The following is a 21,915-nucleotide window of genomic DNA, read 5'->3' on the forward strand; positions in this document are numbered from 1 at the left end:
ATGACCATATAATGGCATCATTTTATTTGTATGGACGTGTGGGGATTATTTTTAGCAAAGGAGAAATGCTCACCAACAAGGATGTAAACAAATTTGTGAAGAAAATGTGAAAGACATAATCTTTTTGTGAGTATAGATCATTTTTGGGATATTTTATTTCAGCTCATGAAACATGGGACCAACACTTTACATGTTGCGTTAATATTTTTGTTCAGTATACTTTAACATTATGTAGCTAACCTTAGCCACCTCTATGATTCGTCCCAGAGATTCGTTGTCAGTTGTGATGACAAAATACACTACTGGGCTCTGGACGGGTCCAGACGAAAACAACATCGTCGCCGCAATCGCCAAAGAGCAATATTTTATATGATTTTTAATTTGCAACATCTTTGCATAGTTGTCAACATGACGTTCTGAGAATGGGGGTGTGTGATTACACATGACATTGCAAAGATCCCCAAGAGCGACACCAAATGATGATGTTGTGCACATAGATAGCTAGTCCATGAAAATGATGAATACATCTGTCTACAATATTCAATAGTATTTTGATTTTTATTGTTAGAATATCTTATTCCTCTCCCCATCAAAGCCTTTACTCCAATATTGAACTCTGTATTTTAGGTCTAAATAACTTGATATGTGATAGTTAGTTTCAAACTGGGCATGCATGTAATACTCATATTGTTATGAAAGCTCTTAAACTGACCTGATTGCCAGTTGGTCTTCATAGATCTAGCATTCTCCACTGTGATTGCGTCTGGTGGATGGCGATACATTTACTGTCATTAAAGTTACATAGAGGATAGACGATGTAGGCTATTGGAAAACCAAGACCATGATGCATGAGTTTCATTTGAATACATATTTATTAGATAAATATTAGGATGTCACGTCATCTAACTACATACAGTTTTGCAAGACTAAAAATCACAATTCTTCTTTTCTGACCAGTTTAGTATATGAAATGACTGTACACAGAATGTACAAAACAAAAAAAGACAACTGCCACCTGGTGTGTCAATCACTTCAGATTGTACCTCGGAAGTCATATTTTTTGCCTAATCGTGTAAAAACTGTAAATTTGACAAAATTGTACAAACTGTAAATTTTGTATCAACACTTTTTAGGAACCACTCATGGTTCCCACAAATCCCGATTGGTACCTCAAAATTTTCTTTATTATTTTGTTGTTGTAGCACCTTTATAAAGTACACAGGTAATAGAGAAATACACAGAAGTTGAATTTTACACAAAGAGAAACAAGTGTGTATTTTTTTTTCTTCCAACGGCCGTGTTTGAGAAGTAGATAATAAAGTATCTTACATAAATGAACAAATGTGGTCAGGGAGAGAGAGGACTGTACAGACTATCTCAAACACGGACTCCTTTTCCCACAATTCAACAGTCTCTTCTGACAGGAGGATGCAAACTTTACAAATTCTAAATACACAATGCGTATCATTGTCCCCTGCGTGGGGAAAATGTCTACATTTCTGTAAGTTAATGTGTCTCTATTTGTCATTTACATAATGTACATGCATTCCTTAGACCCTCCAGACCCATTTCTTTCTCTTCTCTTGCATTTAAGTGGCCGAGTAGAGAGGGCCGAAAATACAATGCTTCCTCTAACACACTCCACTTGTGTCCATTGACTGTCCAGCTACAGTTGTGTGTGGAGCCTGAACCTCGGACAAGACTCAAACCTCTATGTGGCGTATATAGAGAGTAACGTTGATAGACCAGCCTTCAGCATCATGTCTACACAGATCTACAGAGCAGGGGAGTCAAAATACCTCGCTGTGGCAGTGCATTGTCTTCAACAAATAGACAGACTAAAGGACCAGTTGTGTTCAGGTGATTCAACCAGCATTGGGGATCATTCCTAAATCCAAACAATATCCACGGATTGATCTAGAAATCTTCAATTTCATTTAGTAGGCTACATAATCTGATGTAAACCAAATTATGATTATTCTCACAAAGTCACTTAATAGATAAACAAAGTAATAACTTAAAATAGGAGAAGAATATCAAAAACGCTACGAGGATAGAATAATACACATGATGATCTTGTGTTGTACAAAAGAGAGTAGCACAAAAATGTCAAAGAACTCACATTCAATTCCAGACGGTATTAGACTTTTGACTTAAAACAAAAAAAGACTGGGGGTAAAGTCACTTTTCCCTCAATACATTAGCAAATATATTTAAAGCATACATTGTCAGGACGACAACAATGAAAATTGTCTTTATAAACCATTGTGGGATCATGTGTGCTTTTCCTTTTTTTTTAAGATGACAAAATACAGTTTAACAGTAACAAGACACAGAAAATGCAGTGCAACCACACATTTATTCAGAATAATGTTTGATGGGTTCCCTAGGAGTATGCTTAAAGCATAGAAGGGATCATTCATACATTATAGTAATGTCCAGGCCAACTCCTGCAAACTGTGGGATAACTTTGGTGATGTATCACGCATGGCAATTTTCCAATGAACAGTCAAAGTGGAACAAACATGAAAATAAAAAAGTTGGACAATACATTACCATTAACCAAAATCATTCCTTTGCAAGAAAATGTCAAATTAAATCATGATTTAAAAAAAATGCAATGACTATAAAATAAAAAAGACAATATTCTTTCCCTCTAATTTAGAACAGAGGCCATTGGCACACATGCACTTCTTAACACATGGTAGAGCCACACCGTACAGTATAGTTACAGGAGCAATCGCAGGCCTGTAGAACAGAGGAAGACTCACCTTAAAGAGGGAGAAACAGGCTAACTTTCATTCTGGCTCTATTACAAGGGCCCAATATCTTTTGCAACACTAGATGTTTCTGTCTATTATAGACTAAACAGGGACTCTTCTCTTTTTCCTTCAATCTCATCCTCACTCTTTCTCTTGCACACGCACGCACACGCACACACACACACACTTCTCTCTCTCTCCCACACAATTCTATATCATTCTAACCCAAAACTAATGTATTGGTAAAATTCATTTTTGTATAGCCCACAGCCCGACATGGCATTGTACTGCAATATCAGGGAAGAGAAACTTTAACAACATTGGACGGGTTGATGGACAGACAGAATAGTTAACAGTGCTGATTCTTCGATAGACTGGGTTGGGCTAGCTAGAAGGTTAGAATCCTCCCCAACAGGCCTTGGTCTCTCCTCTCAGTGCTCTGCCTGTGATGTGGTGTGGGGCTGTCTGTTGTGCTTCAGTAGAATGGATGGAACGGACCCAGTGCTGACTGACTGATGTCACGATGGAAACACACTGTGAGCTAAGGGTCAGAGGTGATAAGAACACACTTTATTTAGGTCAAAGGTCAGGTGTTAAAGGTCGTGGTCTCAGGGGATCAGGGCTTGGAAGAACACACATCAAAATAGGATTGATAGAAACACTGGCCAGGACAAAAAGATGACTTTTCTTTCCTATTATTGTATGTTTTTCTTTGTTTTTGTATAATGGGGGAAATAAGAATGATAAAACAATACAACACTTTTTCCTAAAAGCCCACACAGAGAGTTCGGCCTGTGAGGTCATACGCATAGAACGTGATTAATAGCTGCACAGTTTTCTTTCGATATAATATCACTTAAGGACTAGACAGCCGACATTGGCTGTCGATGTGTTGTCGTCGGCCAGTGGAGCTCCGCAGCTCCGCGATTCTTTACATGAGGAAGAGTGTGTGTGAGGAAGTGAGGACATGAGTGCATTTCCTGTTTCCTGTCTCTTTCACACACAGCGTCCACTCCCTGACATCCAGACTGTCACCTCATCATCATCTCATGGTCTGACAGATGACCTCATGCCACCTACACGTCTATGCCACAATTGACAAAACATTGTGTGTGTGTGTGTGTGTGTCCGACGGGGTGTGAACCCGGGTGTGTAGGAGGTGTGACCTGACTGGGGGTTTGAACTTTGAACCCTGGGTCTGAAGTGCACTACACATTGGGTAAGTCCACTCGGAAGAGTCCCCACTACCAGTCCATATGAGGATGACGGTGTGTCTATGGACTCTATGGAGAGTCCAGCTGGTTGGACACACAGCCTGTGGTGTGTGTGTGTCTGTAGAGAAGATTTGGGTTTGGCTCGAGGGGTGAGGGAGGCGAAAGGTTAATTGTTCTCGAAGAGGGAGAGCAGGTCATCGTTGCTGTTGGAGGGGAGGTCCGGGGGGTCCAGATAGGACAGGAGCTCGTCTGGGTTGGCCAGCTCTGGAAGCAGCTGTAGAGAGAGAGACAGAGTGAGAGAGGTAGATGAGGGAGGGAAGGAGGAAGAGCCAGAGAAAGGGAGGATGAGGGAGAGAGGGAGAGAGCGAGAGATGGAGTGAGAGAGGTAGATGAGGGAGGGAAGGAGGAAGAGCCAGAGAAAGGGAGGATGAGGGAGAGAGCAAGAGATGGAGTGAGAGAGGTAGATGAGGGAGGGAAGGAGGAAGAGCCAGAGAAAGGGAGGATGAGGGAGAGAGGGAGAGAGCGAGAGATGGAGTGAGAGAGGTAGATAAGAGAGGGAAGGAGGAAGAGCCAGAGAAAGGGAGGATGAGGGAGAGAGCGAGAGATGGAGTGAGAGAGGTAGATGAGTGAGGGAAGGAGGAAGAGCCAGAGAAAGGGAGGATGAGGGAGAGAGGAAGAGAGCGAGAGATGGTGTGAGAGCGATAAGGGAAGAGAGACAATAATTAAGATGTATATTGTCAATAGACTTCTCATTTCTATCCAAGAGTCTTTTTAAACAACTAAAGGTATTAGCATAGCAGCTGACATGCTCCATCAAACCAAAGCTAGGTAATGAGAGAAGCTTTAGCAGACGATGCTAATGCTTGCTAGATGACGTTTGCACCAGTTTGCGCATGCATCCTAAGCACGATGTCACAATGATGTCACACTTACATCTAGAGAGGGCTCGGGCATGTCACCACTGATTTGACCTTCAATGCCAGAGGAGGGGTTAAAGTTCAGATCGCTGTGCTGGTGGCTGTTCTGGCCTTGCTGCAGCTGGGGAGGCGGGGCCTGCTGGCGAGGGGGGCAGCAACGATTGGCCGCTGTGATGTAACGACTGCCCTGATTGGCTGCCACCGTGATGTATCAACTGGCTGTTGGGGTGAGGAGGCGCGTGCAAGCTCTGCTGTTGCATGGAATTATGGGACTGATCAGTGCTGGAAGGATGAGACATCTAAGGAGGGAGAGAGGGATGGAGGGAGAGAGAGACGGAGGGAGAGAGAGAGAGAGGGAGGGAGAGGAAGTAGAATGTGTTTAAAGAAAGCTCTGAGTTGACATGTAGAGGATGACATGAGCAAGGCTGCAAAGACAAGCTGAGCACAATGCCAAAGCTATCCTGATTGAGATCAGTGCTTTTTATGAACTACAAGGTCTTTGACAGGCCTGACATGAGATGATATACAACAAGTATTCCTATTCCTTTCATATGACATTTGTTGTACCCTCCACCTGGGAAATGTTTGAGTGTGGGTGTACTACTTTTCTATGAGGATCTTCAGCAACTCTGGTATGAGTGACCCTGGTGGTTGGTAGTGGAGGTGTAGGGGACTTACAGGGCCGTTGATGCCGTGGCTGAGGGGCTTGTCCTGGGATAGAAGACCCCCGGGGAAGTCTGGGGGGTGGGACAGCTGAGGGGTGTGGATAAAGTCACTCATGGGGGATCCTCCTCCTCTCGGTCCACCTCCACCACCTCCCCCGCCCGAGGGGTTACCGTGGGCGAAGTCAAAGTTCCCGTGACCGTGGTAAGTGTTGCCTAGCAGCACAGAAAAACATAAATAAGGGGAGGGCACTCTTAATGTTGTCTCACATACCTTGTTATGACTCTGGATTAGAGTGTCTGCTAAATACACAACATTTAACATGTTCAATACCTGAATTCTGAAATTGGTCTTACCTGGGCCTCTCGGGCCACCATACTCCCCTGGGTTGCCCCCGGCGCCGATGCCCCCGTGCTGAGCAGGGCCTGATGGGTAATGGGATGGGCCAGGGCCCAGCTGGGCGATCATCTCCATGACGTTGGGCATGGTCATCTGGGAGGGGCTCATGGTCTTGAAGCGTTTGGCCAGTGGTCCATCAGGGTCTTCTTTAATATGGAGGTCAGATTTGATGGGCACTGGCCGCCAGCTACACGATGGGTCAATGTTCACCTCCTCAAACTCCGAACTACGGGAAGAGAAAGGGGACCTTTTTATACAGTCCCATATGACAAAGGATGGAGGATGTGGAAAAGTCCAGTATTACGAAGACACTGTGGTAATAATAATATTGGGAATAGTGGAAGATAACATTTAGTCACTACAGGATGAAGAAGGGAATTGTTATGGTCCCTTATTTCATAGACACTATAGAAATAATAGTGGGAAAACTGGATAAGAACATGAAGCACGGAAGGTTAATAATAATTATGAACTATTGTTAGTAATAAGGAAAAATAAACATACTTCTGGATGGCGTTGAGGATTCCCCACATGTACTGGTCCACCTCTAGACCCTCTAACAAGGCAGTTTTACTGTGAAGAGAGAAAAAGAGAGAGAAACACACATCATTTTAACTCATTCAAAAAGGAGACATAACTTTATTGACAAAACATAGTTTGGAAATGGTCATCACATACTTGCATACAGGACACCTCCACATCCCCCTCTCACAGTTCAGCTGCAGATACGACTCCAGATCAAAACACTGGGGTTAGACAAAACACTTATGAGTCTTCAGGTCTCAGGCAAGGTTACCCATCACATTAGCGTAGTTCACCGAACAACTGTGCTATAAGGGCCTAGAGTTTTTCCTGGTCTAGGCACATAGTCAGGGAAAACTCGTGGCCCTATCCAGCCATCTACCGTGTGAAAACATACCCCTGTCTCTCGTCCTACCTGTACGTGTTTGCAGTCATGCCCCCTGGCGGGCAGCTGGATGCGCCTGAAGGTGATTGGACATTTGAGGGAGACTTTGATGGCGGTCTGCTCAATTCCGTCCTCCCCATTTAGACTGGTGTTACCCGACGAGGCCACAACACTGCTGAAGTTCCTCTTAACTGGAGGGAGAGACAGAGATTAAAGTTAGATTAGAGTTAGATTAGAGTTAGATTAGAGTTAGATTAGAGTTAGATTAGAGTTAGATTAGAGTTAGATTAGAGTTAGATCACAGTTAGATTAGAGTTAGATTAGAGTTAGATCACAGTTAGATTAGAGTTAGATTAGAGTTAGGTTACAGTTAGATTAGAGTTAGATTAGAGTTAGATCACAGTTAGATTAGAGTTAGATTAGAGTTAGATCACAGTTAGATTAGAGTTAGATTAGAGTTAGATTAGAGTTAGATTAGAGTTAGATCACAGTTAGATTAGAGTTAGATTAGAGTTAGATCACAGTTAGATTACAGTTAGATTAGAGTTAGATTACAGTTAGATTACAGTTAGATTAGAGTTAGCCATATTAATGTAAAGGTAGTAAGATGGGGTAAAGGCTATATCAGTATAGTAGTAGTATAGTACAACATAATAGTGGTAACACGCTCTTGGTGATGCAGTGTTCTGCTGGCAGGAGTCAGAGTTATAGTAAGACAAGGTATCGACTATTGCAGTATAGTTGTGCAGTAACAGTAACATACTCTTGGTGATGCAGTGTTCTGCAGGCAGGAGTCTCTTCTTCAGGAGCCCTTGCAGCACGGAGCGGACTGAAGGCCTGTGGACCAGCTGCAGCACAAACAGGTGCGACTGCACATAGAGGAGGGAAATAACATAATAACATCAATACATAAATAACATAAAGACATAAATGACATAAAGACATAAATAACAAAGACAAAAATAAAATAAATAAAAGACATAAATAACAAAGACATAAAGACAAAAATAACAAATAACAGACACAAATAACATAAATAACAGACATAAATAACATAATGTCATAAATAACATACATAACCTAACATAGACATAAATAACATAAAGACATAAATAACAGACATATATAATAAAGACATAAATAACAAAGACATAAATTACATAAATAACATAAAGACATAAATAACAAAGACATAAATAACATAAATAACATAAAGACATAAATAACAGAGACATAAATAACATAAAAAACAGACATATATAACAAAGACATAAATAACAAAGACATAAATTACATAAATAACATAAAGACATAAATAACAAAGACATAAATAACATAAATAACATAAAGACATAAATAACAAAGACATAAATAACATAAATAACAGACATATATAACAAAGACATAAATAACATAAATAACAGACATATATAACAAAGACATAAATAACAAAGACATAAAGACATAAATAACAAAGACATAAATTACATAAATAACATAAAGACATAAATAACAAAGACATAAATAACATAAAAACTGGATGATGAACACATTCAGTGTATCCTCTATATACATTTAAAATATCCCTTGTATCCTTTGCTCTGCATATTCTATTGAAATGTGTACTCACACAACAGCACGCGGTGACGGTGATCTGGATGGTGTTTCTGCCAGGCTGACACACTTGCTTCAGGTGCAAGGGTTTGTGGGACGTCTTGTTGTCGCCCCGCTCGATGGTCAGCGGTGTGGCGTTGACACTGACCTGGAAGGAAGGAGTACAGTGTGTGTGTGTGTGTGTGTGTGTGTGTGTGTGTGTGTGTGTGTGTGTGTGTGTGTGTGTGTGTGTGTGTGTGTGTGTGTGTGTGTGTGTGTGTGTGTGTGTGTGTGTGTGTGTGTGCGTGCGTACATATCGGTATGCATGCTGCATGCGTACGGGTGTGTGCTGACCTGGACGGAGGCAGGCCAGTTGGTGTTCATCTGTCGGTCCTCATGGTGGTAACACTTGAACTGCAGCTCCAGGTCTGACCTAGAGGGGGCAAAAGTCAATACAGTCAAATACAAAACAGTTTTTCTTAATCCTCTGGGACACCCAGCAAGGACAGCACAGTTTTGTTCCAGTCCAGCACTAGCACACCTTATTCAGTTGGTCAAGGGTTTGTTAATATGCTTAGTTGAAAGTTCTTTCAATTATCAGGACTGCTATTGGCCAATATTGTACAGGGAATGCGAACAATGGCAACATTTTTTGTGACGGTACAGAAATAAGTCTGGTGTCTCACCTCCACATGAGGGTCTGGTGTACCGACGGTCGTAGGTGGTAGACGTGGTTACTGACGGCGAGGTTGTGTTCCAACCGGAAAGGTTCCAACACCACGCCGTCCCGGACCGGGAAGGTCAACCGCAGCTCCTCGTTGGGATTGGCTGATGGGAGCGGAGAGACAGGACAGGAAGATAGGACGTCAGCTTTCCTTTTAACTGTATCTGTGGCAGTGGGGTAAGAGTTGTATATTGGTTTATTAACAGTCAGACATACAGGAGACAGTGGCTGGGGCACCAGGATACCACAGTGAGGTATTAACTAACTAACACGTGTGATATTTAAGTATTTCATTTATAATACATTTGCAAAAATGGAGAAAAAAAAACGTTTTTGCTTTGTCATTATTGGGTATTGTGTGTAGATTGATGAGGGGAAAAAACAATTTAATACATGTTAGAATAAGGCTGTAACGTAACAAAATGTGGAAAAAAGTGAAGGGGTCTGAATACTTTCCGAATGCACTGTATCAGGGCAGCATGTAGTAGTGATCAGGGTTGGACTCAATTCTATTTCATTTCCAGTCAATTCAGAAAGTAAACCAAATTCCAATTCCAAATTTTCCCAATTTAAGAGGATTGCAAAGAATTGGAATTCCAGTGTACTTTCTGAATTGACTGGAATTGAAATGGAATTGACCCCAACCCTGTTAGTTATGTAGAGAAGCAGTCATGTAGTGAAGTAGTCGTGTCTCAATGGCTTTGTATCTCATAAAAATGAAATAAAACCATCAATGTACTGCTAAAACCTGGTTGTTCAGGCATTGCTGGATTTTCAGCCAAAGGTATCGAAAGCGTTACTGACGGCTTGGTGTCGCTCTGCTGGACTGTCTGTAGACTAGCCACTGTGTGTGTGTGTGTGTGTGTGTGTGTGTGTGTGTGTGTGTGTGTGTGTGTGTGCGTGCGTGCGTGCGTGCGTGCGTGCGTGTGTGTGCGTGCGTGCGTGCGTATGTGTGTGCATGCATCCATGTCTGGGTGCTCCAGTGTAATTACTCACTGGGAGGTGGAAGCGCTGCCATATTTGGTTTCATGTCAGGCGGGAACGGGGGCTTGACATCCTGGTTGGGCGAGAGGTACGGGGGCATACTGCTTCCGGGGGTCATAGGAGGAGTGGGGTTACCAGGCACCGGGGAGTGGGGGTAGTTACCTGGCCTGGGGGCCTGCAGAGAAGGAGAGTGGTAAAAGGGAGAGGGAGGGGGAAAAAGGAGAGAGGGGGAGGGGGAAAAGGAGAGAGGGAGAGGGGGAAGAGGAGAGAGGGAGAGGGGGAAAAGGAGAGAGGGAGAGGGGGGAAAAGGAGAGAGGGAGAGGGGGAAGAGGAGAGGGGGGGAAAGGAGAGAGGGAGAGGGGGAAAGGAGAAAGGAGAGGGGGAAAGGAGAGAGGGAGAGGGGGGGAAAGGAGAGAGGGAGAGGGGGGGGGAAAGGAGAGAGGGAGAGGGGGAAAGAGAGAGAGTGAGAGGGGGAAGAGGAGAGAGGGAGAGGGGGAAAGGAGAGAGGGAGAGGGGGAAAGGAGAGAGGGAGAGGGGGAAAGGAGAGAGGGAGAGGGGGAAAGGAGAGAGGGAGAGGGGGGGAAAGGAAGAAGAGTGATACATACGGGTTAAAGAAAAACCATGAGAGATAGAGAATTCAAAGAACTCTGTTGGCATCTACATTTGCTTAGACAAAGGATAAAAAAGGAGGGCACATACCCCGTTGCCTTGGCTATATGAGTATCCACCTCTGTTCTGACCGTTGAATGGCTCTTGCTGTGAATGGAACAGACATCAATGGTTAAATGTACAGCTGCACAATGGGAGCAGGAGTAAATGGTCAAATGGTTAGTGTGAGGGAGCTCTCACCCTATAGTACTGTCCCATGGGCATGCCTTGCGGGTGGTACTGGCCTTGCCCCTGCCCTCCGGGCATCCTCTGGCCGGGGTAGTTTGGGGAGGGCATCGGCCTGGGTGGGTTAGAGGTGGGGTACTGACTCTGCTGGGGAGGGAACTGACCGTTAGGAGCATACTGCTGACCCACGTAGTTTGGCTGTAGGGAAGAGAGGGAGAGAGAGAGAGAGAGGATCAATCAGCAACTTAATTATTCTATTAACATTTGTAAGAAAGGCATGCACTGCATGTTGGGAGGTACTATGAGAATATAATACTCAAAGGAAACATACACCCCCCACCCTAAACACACACATATCCCTCCCCCACACATACCATCCAACTCACCTCCCCAGGATAGGGCCTCTTCATGCCCTGCATAGGCATGGCCTGCCTGGGGCCTCCAGGTCCTCCGTAGCCCTGCTGGGGCATCCTCTGGCCATGGGCCCCGAAAGGCCCCATGCCTGGGGATTGAGTTTGGTTCATGCCCATGGTAGGCCCACCCATGCTCGGGTTGTTCATGGCCTGGCCCATGTTGCCTGGGTTCATGCCTCCAGGGGGCCCTCTGGGGCCGGGCTGGTTCATGAACTGGTTGTTGTAGGCCTGGCCTGGGCCCATCTGGAAGGAGGAACACATCTGGACGAAACACAAAGGAGGAAGAAGGGACAAAGAGTTACAGTTAAGTATGAAGCCGCAGGTTTGACTCCATGGTTTTAGTCTGTATTTAGTGTACAATATATGTCGTAGTATCTGGTTTTCCTGAGGCCCAAAACAAGATATTATAGATGGTAACTACATTTGTTTCTAACTTTTAGCAACCTGTATTATGGCAATGGTGTGTTTGTGTGCGTGTTATGATAAGAGTGTTTGTACATGTGTGACGTGTCCATACCTGTCCATACTGGTTAATCTCTTTGTTCTGGGTCTCCTGCTGCATGGCTGCCACGGTAGCAGTTGCTGTGGCGGTTGCCGTAGCAGCGGCGGCGGCAACAGCAGCGGCAGCAGCAGCAGCTGCTGGTTGGGTGAAGTCGCCAGGCTGGCGTGAGTGTTGAGGCATGCCCATCCCCCCTGGGGGAGTGTTAGGACCACCTGGGTAACTATATAACGGAAACAATATGAATTAGAGCTGTGCATACTGTATGTGTTAAAAGCATAGAGTAAGAGTGAGATAGAGAATGTGTCCGTCTCAACTTCATTCATGTGTGTGTATGACCTCTTACCTCCCGCTGTAGCCCCCTCCACCGGGGTATCCCTGCCTGCCATACATCCCCTGCTGCATGTAGCCCTGACCCTGGCCTCCCTTGGCTGGGAACTGCTGCTGCTGGCCGGGAAACTGGGGGGAGTTGAGGCCTGCCGGACCCCCTGACATACCCTGGCCCATGGGGTTACCACCTGGGTTCATATGGCTGGAGCTGTTGGCCAACACCTGGGTGAAGAAAGGTCAAATCATCTCACTGATATTTTTTGTCTAACAACTGATCATTGATATAGTTTTTGATTAGACACAGCAAACAGTGTTAGGTCAAGCACAGAGATCCTAATATGTCATTCTATGATGCCAACTCACTGTATGGGACTTCAACAAGAGATCTTTGATATAGGCCTAGCTTTTGGTGATACACACACAGCGAACCATATTTCAACCAACATCAGAATTCCAATGAACTCCTTGCCTCTAGCCCCTGGGAGCTTTTGTCAATCTGAGAGGAATGTCTAGGTAAAAGCAATACGGTGATGATTCCGCCATATTACACCTATCCAATCATCTCAGATCTACACAAAGTGCCTAAGGAGACTTGGAATTCAGGGTCTGTCGTCGGTAGTTCAATTACTAGACTCAATACAAAGGTATACGAGCGTGTGTTGTGTGTCGAAAACATCAAATAGTGTGTACTGAAGTGTGTGTGTGTTGTGTGTCTCACCTGACTCTGTGACGTGTTGGTCACACCCCACACGGTGGTAACAACAGACAATGACCCCGGGGGCTGGTTGGTGTTCTGTTGCCATGGAACTGAGTCGTAGGCAAATGACCCATCACTACAGAACAAATACGAACACACACATTACCCGAGAGATAGGCAATATGGACAGAAATCCATACCGCGATAAATTGCCTGAATTGATGTGATAACAATAAATATAAATATAAGTGTATATAACATTGATGTGCACCATATTTTTTTGTAATGATCTTTTAAAGCACTCCAGACAAAAACAACATTTTCTTGTGTATTTCCACACTATGAGGTTGGAATAATACTGTGAAATTGTGGAAATTATGATCATTCCGTTTTAGTATAAGGGCTGTTTGAAAGACCGCCTGACATGTCAGCCTGTTTTGGTGGGATGGAATTTTGGCCAGTGAATTAGGAATTAGAATTCTAAATAGGATTGGTGACATCACCATGCAGTAAATTAGTTAGTAGACCACTAAGATAGAGAGTACCAAACCTCTCTGCCAATAAACAGTGTGGTAAAGTACTTAAGTAAAATTACTTTAAAGTACCAAGTATTTTGGGGGGGATATCTGTACTTTACTTTACTATTTATATTTTTGCCAACTTTAACTTTTACTTCACTGCATTCCTTAAGAAAATAATCTACTTTTTACTCGATACATTTTTCCGGACACCCAAAAGTACTTATTACATTTTGACTGGAAAACACACTTACCAAGAGAGCCACACATCCCTACTGCCTCTGATCTGACGGACTCACTAAACACAAATGCTTCGTTTGTAAATTATGTCTGAGTGTTGGAGTGTGGCCCTGACTATCCGCCAATAAATAAATACAATTGTGCCGTCTGGTTTGCTTAATATAAGGACTTTTAAATAGTTTATACTTTTACTTTTGATACATAAGTACATTTGATCAATTCCATTTATTTTTGATACTTAAGTATTTTTTAAAACCAAATACTTTTAGACTTTTACTCAAGTAGTATTTTACTGGGTGAATTTCACTTTTAGTCTTTTTTTTTATTAAGGTATCTTTACTTTTACTCAAGTATGACAATTGAGTACTTTTCCCATCACTGCCAATAAAATGTCATTTTCAGTTTTCCCCTCCCACTCAGACCACACCCAGACAGTCCTAGCAAAATTCTTGCTTGGGAAATTGCTCTTTGCTAAGAAGTTATTTTTGTTTCTCTTTGACCATTTTTTATTGAAAACAATTACAGTAAGATACTTGATTGTTATTCCAGAAAATGAAATTGAAGTAAAAACAGCTGCATTGGACCTTTAAACTACTACTTCTAGTTTGATGGTTGTAGCCATCGATTGTCCAAGTAACAATCACCTATATTAACAAACTTATTTCAACTCAATCTTCACATTTCTCTAATATAGGCTGTTTATCGTAATGAGTAATATCAGCAAAATTCCGGCGATCAGTGATCATTTCAGTACATGTATCAGTACATGTATTTATTTGAGAAGGGACTGGGAGGAGGATATTCTAGGTTAAATTGAACATAGAGCATGATTTATATAGCTTACTTTGAGGGGGGAGAGGTGGGAGGAAACTGAGATTTAGGTAAACATTGTTAAAGTTAACATGAACAATCCAGTTTAAACCAGGGAACCAATGAGGGAGTGTGTGTTTAAATGACATGTTCACACCTGTTGTGTAAGTGAAAATGAAAGTGACAATGTCTGCTTTTGTGTGAAACAGAAAACATATGCAGCAAAGTACACACTGACAGACGGACGGACGGGGACACAGAAACACACACTGACCCATGTGAGAGTCCTCCAGGGGGTTTCATGGTGTTTATGCTGGGCTGCATGGGGACTTTGCCCTGAGGGGACTCGTTCTGTCTGCTCTTCTGGTGACGCAACAGCAGGAGGCGACCCAGCTCCTCGCACCACGATGACAGCAGGGCTACGGAAAAGAAAAACACACACACACACACACTCATGTGTCAGTATAATAACGTAGGAAACACACACACACACACACTCACGTGTCAGCCTAATAACGTAGGAAACACACACACTCATGTGTCAGTCTAATAACGTAGGAAACACACACACGTGTGTCAGTCTCTATAATGTAAGAAACACACACACACACGTGTGTCAGTCTAATAATGTAGGAAACACACACACACACACACACGTGTCAGTCTAATAATGTAGGAAACACACACACACACGTGTCAGTCTAATAATGTAGGAAACACACACACTCATGTGTGAGTCTAATTACGTAGGAAACACACACACACACTCATGTGTCAGTCTAATAACGTAGTGAACACACACACACACACACACACACACACACACACACACACACACACACACACACACACACACACACACACACACACACACACACACACACACACACACACACACACACACACACACACACACACACACACACACACACACACACACACACACGTGTCAGTCTAATAATGTAGGAAACACACACACGTCAGTCTACATATACAACTTTACACTTTAACTACAGTCTGTCGGTCTGCTAAAACAGTCTTTAGTATGTCTCCAATATGTCAGTTTGAATTAAGTCAGTTTCTATTACCAAACATTAGAATCTTATGATATTGTTTTCCTGACTACTTCAGCAAAGTGATTTGGACTCTGAAAGTCTCCACAGCCACTTCTGCCATTAGAAAAATAAACAAACAATTGCCCATCAAAAATGCTTGATCAGAACTATTAATCTGAAATATCTCAATTGATTACTCAACTCTCTGACTATGTTCTGCCCACTACATTTGAGTGCTGCCTCTCACTCTTCAAGATGGACTGCAGTTCTGCCTCCTGCCACATTGAGGCACCCTAACACAGTAATCCCAGCCTGTCTGTTGCTGTCTGTTTGCCAGTGTAGATCTCAGTGACTGATGGAATGAATCACACAGTGTTTATCTGCAGTACATCAGCTCTGATCGCTCTAGAAGAGAGTCCTCTGGCTTTCTGAAGAGGAATGGTAACATGCAGAGCGAGAGAGAGGGGGGTGGGAAAAGAGAGAGAGGGAGAGATCGAGATGGAGACAGAGAGAGAGAGAGAGAGAGAGAAAGAGAGAGATGGATATGGTTTAGAGAGCATATACCCGTCCTCTCCCCTCCTCTTTCTTTCACCCCCTCTTCCTCCCCTACGTCCCCAGTGACTAATCAGATTGCTCAGCGTTCTCAGTCATCTTCAACTGTCTGCTCCACCAGGCTGCAGGCAAACATCATTATGAATGGTGTGTGATGCACTGTACATAAGAAGAGTTATGGACTTAATGTCTAACATCTTAACACAGAAAATAAGCTCAAAAGGTGTTTGAGATCAAACAGCAAAGCCTTAATTGAGCCATGCATAAAGGAGAGGAGAGAGAAGAGAAGAAACGAGAAGAGGAGAGTTGACCACAGCAGAGCAGACTGAGCCACATTGAGCCAATCTCTGAGAAGTCAGTCTCAGGCTCCCAGCAGGTTTCTGCCAGAGCCAGAGGGAGGAGAGACTCAGCCCTCCTACTTAAAGTGGAATTATTCCACCCTGCCATTACAGAGAGCTTATCTCCCCACTTAATCACCACCTCCGTCCTCCCTCCGCACGCCCAGCCTGTCGCAAGACCTGGCAAACTGCTATTTACACCCATAGAGTTCTGGTCAAAAGTAGTCACGGAAGGGTTAAGTACTCTGCTAGTATCCTCACTCTCTCTCACTCTGTCTCTTTCTTTCTCCCTCTGTTCTACAGTAATTAGCATTCGGAGTTTCCTTGTAATGGAGGACTTGCCCTCTATCATTAGTTAATGGAAACAGCAGCCTGTTGCCCTGGGTTACACTTCCTGCTGTTCACACAGGCTGGATGACTCAGGTAATTTAGCTAGTGGATATTCTCCTCTTCTACAGTTAAAGGTACAGTCCACATGACGACATCATTATATATTTCTCTCTGTTGTTGACACTGCAATGTCTCAGCACTTGTACATGATAAACAGCAAGTTTAAAAGACCAGACCACACATTTCCACTGAACGTACAGTATGGATGAATGCAGAAAGCAGTGATGTCACAGACTAGCCTATATCACAGGCTTGACTGTGCAGCCCACATTACTCACAACACTCTGATATAGACACACATGCAGATCAGCTCACGTACAGTACACTACAGATAGAGGTAGTACTACATAGTACACACAGATATGAGACAGTACACTTTCTCAGAACATGAAAACCGTACATTGGACGCCGAATACACGCATTGTCAGAAGCCTATACACATACAACGTGTGACACAAGACAAAAAAAAAGCTATTTCTATGAAATCATAATCTATATAAAGCCCCAGCCAGTATGCTGTGTAATGTGGGCAGTATAATGTGTGCAAAATAAGAAATATGGAAAGAGGACATCTAATCCTCTTGAAATCAAGAGGTCTGCATCCAAAATGGAACCCTATTCCCTATATAGTGCACTACTTTTGTCAAAAATAGTGCCCTTAAAAGGGAATCGGGTGGCATTCGAGATGCAGACAAAGTCATGCTTCTGCAAAACCGTAATGGAACCCATTTAGCAGCCAATGATATCCTTCCCAGCCAATGATATCCTTCCCAGCTAATGACCCTCCACTCTCTCTGAGAGCCTCTGCCCAACCAGAAGCACATCCAATGGGTTTATAATCCCTCTCCATGACTCTGGGGCAGATTCAATCAAAACCACACTGCAGGAAAAACCAGCACAGGGTAAATAATCACATTCATTTTGTAAACTGTCTGTTTTTCATTTGTTTACTGAAACACAACTGTTCAGGTTTTCTCATAGTGCGAGTTTGATTTGGTCTCTGTGAGCATACGGAGCATACAGATGGAGGGGTGGAGGTGGAGTAACGATAAGCGGTCGGATGCTGGAGCCAGAGAGGGATGGATGGAGGGAGGGATGGAGCGAGGTTAGCTACCTGAGTCACTCTGACATCTCCTGCAGGTGTTGGTTTCTGTAGGGTTCAAATTACACATTTTACTGGGGAGGGAGGGGTTAATCACGAACAAAACACAAAATGCAGCAGCAACAGTCAAGTTAAACGTGCAGTCTGCAATTTCTGTGTCTTGTATCCCTATGTGTGTGGCACTGCCACCAAATCCACAAACAATCGAGGCTCAAAGTAAACACACACACAAAACAGATGTTAGGCCCGCCGAAGAAAAAAATAAACGCAGGCTCATTTAAGCCAATCACTCGCAAAGAGCCTACCCTTCCACCCTATGGGGTCAGACTACATAGATATATATATTTGCTTTATATGCATTTGATATGAATACTTGACTGACAAAGAGATCCAGAGAGATGGATAGCCATGCACTATGCTCTTTAAAAAGGCAAAGAAGTTTAAAGTCATAGTTCTGTAGTGATAGAGATGAAGAGTTCTGTTAGTCCTACCAAGTCAATATATTTGTCTGAAATGCTTCATTGACCACACAAAGATATATGTTGAGAGGTGGAGAGCCATGATGGATGATGCCCTAAGTAGAAAAATAAAAATACATGCACATTTATTCTGGTTGACTTCAACACAATACAGTTTTCATTCTTTAGAGGGCACACAGATAGGATTATATCACGCTAGTTTCCAGATTGCAATGTAGCCTAGAGTGAAGGCATAGGGGTCATGACCTGTGTACAGTATCTGACCTGCATTCAGACTGTTAAGAGACTGACATATGATGCTTTGCCAGGAATTACCCATGATACGCTATGATTAGAAGTATGTCCTTATCCAATCACTAACTCTGTGGTCAGGACCTTCCCATCTGCACTATAGCATTTTCACAGCACAGTAACTTTAGACTCACACATTCGTGCACTAGCTGTGAGGATCCGGGAGGTTTCAGTGGTTAGAACACATTAGATGGATAAGATTGAACAATATCCTGAGGCTAAAGGGATACTCTGGGATTTTGGCAATGACAGATGAACTTGTGGATACCATTTTTATGTTAAGGAAATTAGAGGTAGTTTTGCGAGTCAATGCTAACTAACATTAGCACAATTACTTCCAGTCATTGCGCTAACACTAGTAAGCAATTGTGCTAGTGCAATTTAGCGACTTCCCTCAGACTACACAGAGACATAAAAATGGTATCCACGAGTTCATTTGACTCTGGGGAAGTAGATAAAGGGCCCCATTGCCAAAATCCCAAAGTAACCCTTTAAGTCAGCGGCCTAGGCTTCTTACAGAAGAGGAAACAGGGTGGCCACACAAACTAGCTGTGAGGATGCTGGTGGTTGCAGTGGTTAGACATGGAGCACATTAGATGTACAGGAAACAAACAACAGTGCAGCTCAACAGATCAACAGTGTTCACTGGGGACTGCACCCTGTGTGTCTTAATGAATCCCCCACTGTCCTCCCAGTACTACACAATCTTACTGGACGAGCAGCCAGTACTGCACAATCTTACTGGACGAGCAGCCAGTAAGTACTACACAGTCTTACTGGACGAGCAGCCAGTACTACACAATCTTACTGGACGAGCAACCAGTACTACACAATCTTACTGGACGAGCAGCCAGTACTACACAATCTTACTGGACGAGCAGCCAGTACTACACAATCTTACTGGACGAGCAGCCAGTACTACACAATCTTACTGGACGAGCAGCCAGTACTACACAATCTTACTGGACGAGCAGCCAGTACTACACAATCTTACTGGACGGGCAGCCAGTACTACGCAATCTTACTGGACGAGCAGCCAGTACTACACAATCTTACTGGACGAGCAGCCAGTACTACGCAATCTTACTGGACGAGCAGCCAGTACTACGCAATCTTACTGGACGAGCAGCCAGTACTACGCAATCTTACTGGACGAAGCCAGTACTTCTTACTGGACGAGCAGCCAGTACTACGCAATCTTACTGGACGAGCAGCCAGAACTACGCAATCTTACTGGACGAGCAGCCAGTACTACGCAATCTTACTGGACGAGCAGCCAGTACTACACAATCGTACTGGACGAGCAGCCAGTACTACACAATCTTACTGGACGAGCAGCCAGTACTACGCAATCTTATTGGACGAGCAGCCAGTACTACACAATCTTACTGGACGAGCAGCCAGTACTACACAATCTTACTGGACAATCAGCCAGTCTCTCTGAAGCAGAGCTCAGGTCAGTGAGTCAAACTGTGGCCCCAGTAGGTCAAGCCCTGGTCAGCTGATATGTCTCTGTCTGTCCTGTGCAGTGCTGCTAGGCTGCAGTCATGCTCCAAGACACAGTCCCTTGGAACCACTCCAAGACAGAGTCCCCTGGAACCACTCCAAGACATAGTCCCCTGGAACCACTCCAAGACAGAGTCCCCTGGAACCACTCCAAGACAGAGTCCCCTGGAACCACTCCAAGACAGAGTCCCCTGGAATCACTCCAAGACAGAGTCCCCTGGAACCACTCCAAGACATAGTCCCTTGGAACCACTCCAAGACATAGTCCCCTGGAATCACTCCAAGTCATAGTCCCCTGGAACCACTCCAAGACAGAGTCCCCTGGAACCACTCCAAGACAGAGTCCCCTGGAACCACTCCAAGACAGAGTCCCTTGGAACCACTCCAAGACATAGTCCCCTGGAACCACTCCAAGACAGAGTCCCTTGGAATCACTCCAAGACAGAGTCCCTTGGAACCACTCCAAGACACAGTCCCTTGGAAACACTCCAAGACACAGTCCCTTGGAACCACTCCAAGACACAGTCCTTTGGAATCACTTCAAGACACAGTCCCCTGGAACCACTGCAAGACATAGTCCCCTGGAACCACTCCAAGACATAGTCCCCTGGAACCACTCCAAGACACAGTCCCCTGGAACCACTCCAAGACATAGTCCCCTGGAACCACTCCAAGACATAGTCCCCTGGAACCACTGCAAGACATAGTCCCCTGGAACCACTCCAAGACATAGTCCCCTGGAACCATTCCAAGACACAGTCCCTTGGAACCACTCCAAGACATAGTCCCCTGGAACCACTCCAAGACATAGTCCCCCGGAACCACTCCAAGACATAGTCCCCTGGAACCACTCCAAGACATAGTCCCCTGGAACCACTCCAATACATAGTCCCCTGGAACCACTCCAATACATAGTCCCCTGGAACCACTCCAGGACATAGTCCCCTGGAACCACTCCAAGACATAGATATACTGTGCAGGTCTACATTTCTCATAATCTTATATAATGAATCACACTCATATTGCAGTGCTTTAAGATTTTACATTGTTGCATTTATAATAGTGGAAACAAACATGCAAGTTCTGAGTTGTAAAACATGGAGAGAGAAAATCTAATTCCAAAGTTTCCCCATCAATGAAGCCATCAGGAGCATCCATTCTCGTCAGTCTAAGTCTTTCCATGCTTTCAGACACGAAAACCCTCCTTTTATCTCGAACCACAGCAGGGGACCCTATTTAAACCCAAAGCCAGACTGGGATTGCCTGACACACACATGCATACACACTCATAATAATCTCAGATGCACACAAGCAAACACACATCACAGAACCATGAACACATTCAAACACCTTCCGATGTCTCTTCAAGCAGACAGCTCAACTCACAGATACGCTCACACGTGGTGCACACACACACAGGCCATGTCCGAAATCTGGCTTGTCTACTACTTACCTGAACTCCATCCTGTGTACTGGGTCGTTCCACTAATTAGGTGCCTTTTGAGTAGTGTAACTTGTTGAAAAAATGTGTTATTTCACCAAATTTTAACATTCTGCCGAGAGCACATGTTCAACTTAATAAAAAAACACTTATCATCTAATGTAAAAAAAAAAAAAAAAAATACTATTAGGTGCTTATTAAGTGCTAAATAACTTAACAGGGCTGACTGTAACAGGGCTGTCTGTAACAGGGCTGAC

At 43.9% G+C, this 21,915-nt stretch overlaps 1 protein-coding gene across 1 annotated transcript in view; it reads right to left on the reverse strand.

Annotated features, from left to right (window-relative positions):
* Positions 1–858: 858 nt before the first annotated feature.
* Positions 859–21,915, reverse strand: part of LOC124038337 (zinc finger MIZ domain-containing protein 1-like) — a 236,863-nt gene continuing 215,806 nt past the window's right edge. Inside the window, 20 exon segments of the mRNA XM_046354100.1 lie at positions 859–4,250; positions 4,910–5,054; positions 5,056–5,192; positions 5,572–5,771; positions 5,913–6,181; positions 6,460–6,528; positions 6,634–6,701; positions 6,893–7,053; positions 7,626–7,731; positions 8,493–8,624; positions 8,810–8,888; positions 9,142–9,283; positions 10,176–10,338; positions 10,863–10,919; positions 11,013–11,195; positions 11,384–11,671; positions 11,928–12,132; positions 12,256–12,461; positions 12,958–13,072; positions 14,779–14,923. Coding sequence (XP_046210056.1) covers positions 4,143–4,250; positions 4,910–5,054; positions 5,056–5,192; positions 5,572–5,771; positions 5,913–6,181; positions 6,460–6,528; positions 6,634–6,701; positions 6,893–7,053; positions 7,626–7,731; positions 8,493–8,624; positions 8,810–8,888; positions 9,142–9,283; positions 10,176–10,338; positions 10,863–10,919; positions 11,013–11,195; positions 11,384–11,671; positions 11,928–12,132; positions 12,256–12,461; positions 12,958–13,072; positions 14,779–14,923 — 2,978 coding nt within the window. The 3' untranslated portion in view covers positions 859–4,142.

This window comes from Oncorhynchus gorbuscha, linkage group LG06, assembly GCF_021184085.1.
Source record: "Oncorhynchus gorbuscha isolate QuinsamMale2020 ecotype Even-year linkage group LG06, OgorEven_v1.0, whole genome shotgun sequence".
NCBI lineage: Eukaryota > Metazoa > Chordata > Actinopteri > Salmoniformes > Salmonidae > Oncorhynchus > Oncorhynchus gorbuscha.